This window comes from Antechinus flavipes, chromosome 5 (assembly GCF_016432865.1).
Source record: "Antechinus flavipes isolate AdamAnt ecotype Samford, QLD, Australia chromosome 5, AdamAnt_v2, whole genome shotgun sequence".
NCBI classification, from domain to species: Eukaryota; Metazoa; Chordata; class Mammalia; order Dasyuromorphia; family Dasyuridae; genus Antechinus; species Antechinus flavipes.
The window spans coordinates 223,578,888-223,586,589 of record NC_067402.1 but is presented as its reverse complement, the minus strand read 5'-3'; the positions used below and the strand labels follow the sequence as shown (position 1 = coordinate 223,586,589).

Genomic DNA, 7,702 nt, shown 5'->3' with positions numbered 1-7,702 from the left:
TCTGTAATTTTACAATATTCATTTTCACTTGTTTTGTGGCAGTCCTTTCCATTTCTATCCTAGTAGTCATCACATTTTGTTTTCCTGGTCTTTCTTACTTCACTTTGCATCAAATTCTATGTTATGCTTATCCTTGCTTCTTAGTATTCATTATATTCATTATTTTTAATAACTAATGGTATAATTCTGTTATATTCATGTACAACAATTTACTTAGCTATTCCTCAATCTACTTTGTTTCCAGTTCTTTGCTACCACAAATTAATATTTTGAGGGTTAAGGATAAGTCGATGTCCCCTCAAATTTCCTGGATCTCCAGGAGATTTATCAACCTCCTCGACTCCTACTATCTCTACATTCTCTACATCTCTGTCATACACCATAACTCTTACTTTTGATTTTATCATCACCCATAAATGTTCCCCAGTCCCCAGTAGGTACTTAAAATTAATTAATATTTAATGATAACATTTATTAATTACATGTAACTACAATTAATTGATGGTGATTAAATAACAATAATTGTTATTTGCTTGAGATAATGGATACAAGTATGTATTTTTGCATTTTGACATTGAATATTCCTTTTGTTTGACTAGGTTTAATTGTTACAAGGTTTCACCTCTTTTGTTTTCTCAGTTAATTAGGAGGGGGATATAAGGAAAAGAGGAATCAGCAATAGTGTTGCCTCCCAAAAGGAGTCCACCATACCATATTTTTATATGAAGAAGGGAATTCAGAAGGAAACATATAAGTGGGACAGTTTTGAAACTAACACATAATTTATTGTTATAGATACATATATATATTTTAAAAGAAAGTCATACAAAATGGTGATTCATCTTCATACAGAATCTTTTTGTTTATGAAAATGCTATGTGATATATGTAATGTATTATGTGTATGAGAATGTTTCTTTGAGGTTACATTCAAAATATGAAAATAAAGGTCTTAAAAGAATTGAAGTTAAATTATACCTTCTCAATGCGTAACTCTTGAGATTCCTCTATATCATTATAATCTCAACTCCTGCCATCTCTCCTTATGCCTCATCTTTCTAAAAGCCATTTTCCATTTTCAAGACAAATTCCAGGTATTCCAAACCTTCCCCTTTTCATTCTCCTTCATTCCCATCCTGTATTTCCCAGGTCATTAATCCTATTCTGGTCTTAGTTTCTTCCCTTCAAAATCTTGACCACATAGTTAATTACTTCAATATGATAGTAACTTTTGTGCTTGAATATCTTGCTCTCTTGATATATAGCATATGCCATCTGCCTTCTCCACTCCTACCTACAAGCTACTGAACAGTCTAGGAGTCCTAAGACCCTACTGAATGGATCCATTATAAATTTGTACCACTCTTCTCTTAAGTAGCCCACCCAGATACACATCAATGTTTCCTAATTTGACTCTCCAACAAACTTCCCAGTGTCTCTTCCAAATCTCTTCTTTTAAGCTACTTAGACTATTGCCATTTCACTACTTAATGACGTACCTCACTTTATACTTCCACTGAAAATAATTTTTTAAATTGGTCATAGAAATCCCTTTCCTTTAATTGTATAGGTGAATCACCTGAACTTCATCCCCCATTCTCTCTTGCTTCTGTCTCTAAGAAAATAGGGACCCTTCTGCTTACTAGTCAGTTTACCTATTTATCCTTTCTCCTTTCTGACAGTAGATTTCCTCTTCCATTATCTCTCCATCTCCCAAAGATTCTATTTCTTCCCGCACTAGGATTATTGTGAGGATACAATCTATGTAAATGATTTTGTAAACCAAAAAGCACTATAATAAATCCTATTATGATTGTCATCATCATATAGACGTCATTTTAGATGGCCTATGTATTATTATATTAAGCTTGTGTTATTTTTGAGGCCTTCTTAGATGACTTCTAAGATCCTTTCCAGTTCTAGTTTGTGATCTTATTTTAATGAGAAAGTTCTTGCTGGGCCCAAAAAAGTAGGACACCCGGTCCTCTCCTTTTTTGGAAGGGGACTCATCTCTTCTGTATTAAGGTACAGGCTCCAGTGGAGTTCAGGCCTTGGGGGAGCAGGGCTTCTAATGAGAAGGGTTAGAGTCTCTTCTCTAGTATGCTTCAGCTCATCACACCCCAACTCTGGTGCTCTAGGACAATTTACTATAATTCGGGTTTGGTTCATTTCTAGAATCTTTTCAAATGGAGGGTAAAAAAATACTTAGTATCCAAGTACTTATTCCACCATACACAACGGAAGGAACGCTAAGTAACACTCAGACCTATACAGTGAGAACCTTTAAAAGGGCAGTAGTAATTTCTGCTGTGCTTTTCCAAAGGCTACTCCTTAAAACCTCATCTGAATGAAGGGAAGTTTGCTGACTAGTCATTTCGCATTTTGCTTTGGCTATAGAAGAAACTTACTACATACTTAAAAGGAAAAGCAAACAATGCACAATGGAGGCACACCATGCAGCATTGTAACCCCTGTCCCAGTGGACATTGTAATGGCACCCTCTCCCTATTGGTGGAGATGAATCCCAGGGCATTTTATCAGAAAACATGCCCTTTATTTGCGTTTGCTAAATTCATATTTTTAAAAAGGAAAGAAAAAAAATGAATTAGTGGAAAGACAAGAAGGTGTTCTCCGCCTGAGGAGGCGGGGCCCTTCCTGTGAGGTCTATAGGCTCCTGAGCTGAATGACCTTTCCCTGCTCCGGCTCCACAAATTCTTCTGGGCCAGGCTAGGCCAGGCCTGCAACTCTTCCCCCCTCTCTGACCTCGCCCACTTCCACCCGTATCCCGCAGCCCCCGCCTTGTCTAGGTGAAAGGCTGTGAGCTTGGGCGGGGATGCGTGGGTGGGGCCCGGGCCCCACCCCGAGGAGGATCGATCCCACCCGAGCTTCCCCGAGCTTCCCCGAGCTCGCCAGGGGCTCGGGCTGACTCTGCCCCTTCCAGCGACCGTTTCCCCGGGTCCGGCACGCCCCCCGGAGATCGGCGAGCGGTCCCTCCAGTGAAAAGGCGCGAGCCCGGCAGAGAGACCAATCAGGCCGCGGAGGAGGCGGAGCCAGAGGAGGGAGGTGGGGACCAGGAAGCTAGTGCCAAAAGGAGGGGGGAGGAAGAGGGAGGAGGACTCTGGCTCCTGCCGAGGTGATGGGGTCGTCTGGGCTCCTCTTTCTCTTCCTCTCCCCTTGCCGGGCATCCCTCCTGTGCCCTGGGGCACGTCCTTCGGGGTCTCCCTTTCAACGGGGCAGGGCGGGCTGCCAGGGTCTCTCTACGTGCTTGGTGATCCCCTTCTTCCTTTCCCCACCCCACTGGGGTACTCGGACGGGAGGCTTTCCTCCTCCCCTTTCTTTCTTGGACTTGGGAATGGGGACGGGTTCCCTTCGGTTTTCTTCTGGGGCTCTCCTTCTAAGCACTGAGATACGCTTGAAGATCCTCTGATCTCCTGTGCCGGTCCCCCATCCTTCCCGCCCCGGATCCCTCTTCTCCCAGCCCTAGGAAAGGGGGTACAGAGGGGAGGAATGAGGATCCTCGGGATTCCTGGACTTTAGCTCATCTAGCTCGTCTTCCAGCTGTGCCCCGAGGTGGGGCGGGGGGAGGGGAGAAGGGTTGGAAGACACCCTTCCCACCCCCCCTAGTTTGAGAAGTAGGAGCTAACAATCTTCTCCATATTTGAACAGAGAAAGGTCCCCATGGGTTGAAGGGGCAGAAGGATTAGCCCCAGACAATTGGGCGGGAAGGAGGCTATTGCCAGCCTGGCCTGCCCCTTCCTGATCTTCAGGTTTTTTTTTTTTTTTTCTTCCTTGTTCTTTCTTTCCATATAGGATACATAACAGTGGAGCATGTGGGACCCCAATGCAGGTAAGTGTCTCGGAGGATGTGCTGTGCCCCCCTTTCCTTCCTACTCTTAATTTAGAAGGGCTTCACATTGGAAGGGAGATGGGGGTCATAGAAGTCTATTTGCTCCCTCTCATGAAGCAAATTTACCTGTTTAGGCAAAAATTTAATGACCCTTTTCCCTCTTGCTCCCTAAACACATAAAACTTCCCTTTTTTGAGCTTGGTCATTTCCTCTTCCTTCTATCCTTCCCCAATACCCCACTGCCTCCCACCTTCCCTCTATTCCCTCCCTTCTCCTAACCTCCCTACGGCCTGGAGAGAGGGGGCAAGCCCCTTTCCCATCACTTGTTTTGGTTGTAAGAGAGCCTGGACCTTGCTGATACTATCTTATTCTCTGCTTCTCTTCTCATCCAGGACAGCCTGGGATGTGCCCTCCTGGGGGTCCTATGTCCCCTTCAACTTCTGGGTACCCTGGGGTTACCAATCCCATCCACCCACCACCAACCAATCCAGCATACCCTCCAGGTACCTTTCCTACCACACCTGGCAGTTTCCCAGGGAATCCCATTTATCCTCCTGGCAATGCTTTTGGCCCAGGGCAGCAGCCAGGGTACCAAGGCTGCCCACCCCCAAGTCCCTACCCACCCCCGGGTCATTACCCACCTCCTGGCTCTGGTGTGCCTTCGGTGAATCCCTTGGCCTCAGGAGTAATGGGGCCATGTATAGTGATGGATAAGAAGCAGAGGAAGAAGATGAAGAAGGCGCATAAGAAAATGCATAAACATCACAAACATGGCAAGGTCAGTTTCTCCAATAGCCCTCTTAGAGTTGGGATGGGGAGCATTTTATCGGAGTCCTTGGTCCAAGGGAGTTTTGAGACATGGTCAGATTGCTCTGCCAGTCTGGATTTGCCTTCTCTGTTTACCATCCCTTCCTGCTGTTAGTGTAGACTAGTAGAGACGACATGCTGGCCTTGGAACCCAGGAATAGAAACTGGGTTGAATTCTGCCTCTTAATACTTCCCTAACTAACTCTGAGCAAGTGCCTTCACTGGTTTAAATCTGTTTCTTGAGGGAAAAAAAAGTGATTGGCATAGATAATCACCAAAGTCCCTTTTTTTAATGCTCTAAATCCCCGAGGTTGTTGTGCCACAGTTCCTCAGGAGAAACTGAGGTTACATTACATTGTTGTCATTGTTTCAAGCCGGACTGGCTGAGGGATCCATACCCTCCCAGAGTGCTTAAGCATAGATATAGAGATACATATACATATATATATATATACATATATACATATATATACATATATATATATGTATGTATGTATGAGAAAGGATTTGGGAATCTTGGGAAGGATTACTTAATTTTGTCCTTTGACTCTGTAACTGAATGTCTGAGGCCCAGCTCCTATCTCCTTTCTTTCCTTCACTTTAGTTATTCTAGTATAGTTGAAAGAAAGTTAGACATAATTGGAGCTTGGAGAAATCAAAGCTTGAATTTTGCCTTGGTCAAGAGACCAAGTAAGAACTGGCTGTGTGGGGGTGGGTAAGTCCTTTAAACCATTCTGAACCTCAGTTTCCTTATCTGTAAAATGGGGTTTAAAATAGCTAGTGCACTTCATAACATTGTGAGATGTCAAATGAGATAAAGAATGAAAAATATTTTATGAAACTTAAAACCATATGTACACCTCATCTCTTATAATAATTAATAACAAGACTGGGTCTTGAAAATGGAGACTGAGGGGTTGAATGACTATTCTGACATCAGGTGGCCAGGCCACATCAGTCGAGGAATCCAGAATTTCTGATCTCTGACCTTGGAGGCTTTGGTCATTCAAGTACATTGTTCCTTAGAATGGATCAGAGCAGTTTCCATGACCATAGAAACTGCAAACCAACCTGGGACAGGTAAAGAGAGAGAAGATGATGATATGATTCGGGCATATCTAAATTAACTTATTCCAGTGATAGTGGGGATGCTGAAGAATAGGAGTAGAAGAATTCACTGGAGAACAACTCAGCCTCCAGTATTGGAAAATAAATACTTATCATTACTGATAAAGGAGCTATATGTGTAGGCAATCTGATTTAGATAATGTCATATTTTTAGAGTACTATAAAGTTTGTGAAGCACTTTATGTGCATCTTATTTTTATCCCCCAATACTTCTGCCTAGATCTAAGTTACTTGGGAAAGAGTAGGGATTATCTTCATTTATGTATATTGTCTGTACTAAGGTGCTAGTGGCCATCCATTGCTTCAATAATTCAGCAAACCTTCATTTGCCAATTGACTTCTGCTTCTATGACACCCTGTTATTCCTTCCTTGAAGAGGCTCCCCCATTCTGATCCCAAAGGGATCTTCATCATGAAATCCCTTGGCAGAACAGGAAGAGAGGGAGGGCACATTGTTCCAAATGCAATTAATGAAAATTTCCTGCAACAACATGGATTGGTTTAAATTACTGTTGTAGTTTAATTCCAGAGGAGAAACTTGTTTTCAGTACATTGGTGATGTTCCATGTGTGAATTATTGGCCTTAGGTGCATCTTGTATGGGAGGGTACTTACTATGAGATGGGGAATGGGATGGGATTTCATGGGGTCAGAGTTCAAAATCTGATAATCTCTCCTCTCCACTTTCCCATTCCCCTCGCAGCATTCTTCTTCCTCCTCCTCCTCTTCCAGCAGTGACTCTGACTGAATCCTGGGCCCTCCTCCCCCCAAGCCACACCACCCCAGCTCTCCCATCAAGCCTTGGACGCCATATTGCGCTGGGGGAAGATAGCCCTGCACTCCCAATCTCAGCCCAACCCCCTTCACCCCTTTGCCCAAATTGGCTGGTGAAGGTGAGGAAAGGATCCGTTGGCCTGAGGAAATCCATTTTCTTACCTACTAGATTGAATCATTGTGGGGTAGGGGTGGGGAGCACGCTCTGAACTCCTTTCCTGAAGATGTATGCCCTTTGAACCAAATGCTGAAGACTATTTTAGGATCTGGAAAATGTGATTTAAAAAAAAAAATTATTGTAATTTGTGTGGGAGAAGGGGAAGAAAGGGGGTGTGGCATTATCATGAAAGTTGGTCTGGGTATGGTAGTTTTGTGATAATGGGATGTGGGAACTACATTTCCCAGCAGACTGTGCAGTCTACTCAGCTCCATTGCCTTCTGGGAAAGAGAGTTCCTTTGAATAGGATAATGTGGGTGCCATTTTGCAACCTCATTTCTTGGTGTGCTCTTTTCATCCCAATCATTCTTGGGGTCTTACTCTGTTTCTCTCACTATTCTTCCCAATAAAGCTGTTTATCCCAGTCTCCATTCATCTGTGCCAATATCTTGGGCTGTTTTCAGCAAGTTCTATTGCTTTTACTGCCCTTTTCTACAACCCTTTCTTAAAGGAGTGACAATCTAGCCTACTGACCAGAGCATCAATGGGGAGGGCACCTTATTGTCACCTTGTTTGTTTCCTGAATGGAAAATCGTGAAGTCCCTTTCCTCTCCAGGACTGGTGCAGGCTAAGTTGAGTCCTCTTTGCTGATGAAATTGTTTGTGAGGAGTAGGGGGAAGTACTGTAGAATGGGAATCCAGAGGTGCAGTTGAAGGCAAAAATAGATATGGTAATGGGATCTCTTGATCCCAGAGAGGAAATCTGATCTTCCCTTTGTGGAAGACAACCAGCTTCCTATTTCTTTAATTCATGCTGAACCTTTCAAACTAATTTTTCTTGGACCTATAAAAATCTATCAATTAGTACAGCTCTCTTCATAGAGAAATAAGCCTGCTGATATGTTCCTAGTAAGCTGTGATCTGGGTGTCTGAGGGAGAAGATAGTTGTAGTTTTGTAAGATAAATGGGAAGGTGAGAATCCAGGCCTAGAC

General features: G+C 43.4%; 1 protein-coding gene across 1 annotated transcript; it reads left to right on the top strand.

Moving 5' to 3' along the window:
* The first annotated feature begins 3,062 nt into the window (after nucleotides 1–3,062).
* On the top strand, nucleotides 3,063–7,142 carry PRR13 (proline rich 13). Its single transcript, XM_052000816.1, has 4 exons — nucleotides 3,063–3,132; nucleotides 3,810–3,846; nucleotides 4,239–4,624; nucleotides 6,484–7,142. Exons 2-4 carry the CDS (start codon nucleotides 3,828–3,830, stop codon nucleotides 6,526–6,528), a joined length of 450 nt encoding a protein of 149 aa, XP_051856776.1. The 5' UTR covers nucleotides 3,063–3,132; nucleotides 3,810–3,827; the 3' UTR covers nucleotides 6,529–7,142.
* The last annotated feature ends 560 nt before the right edge of the window (nucleotides 7,143–7,702 follow it).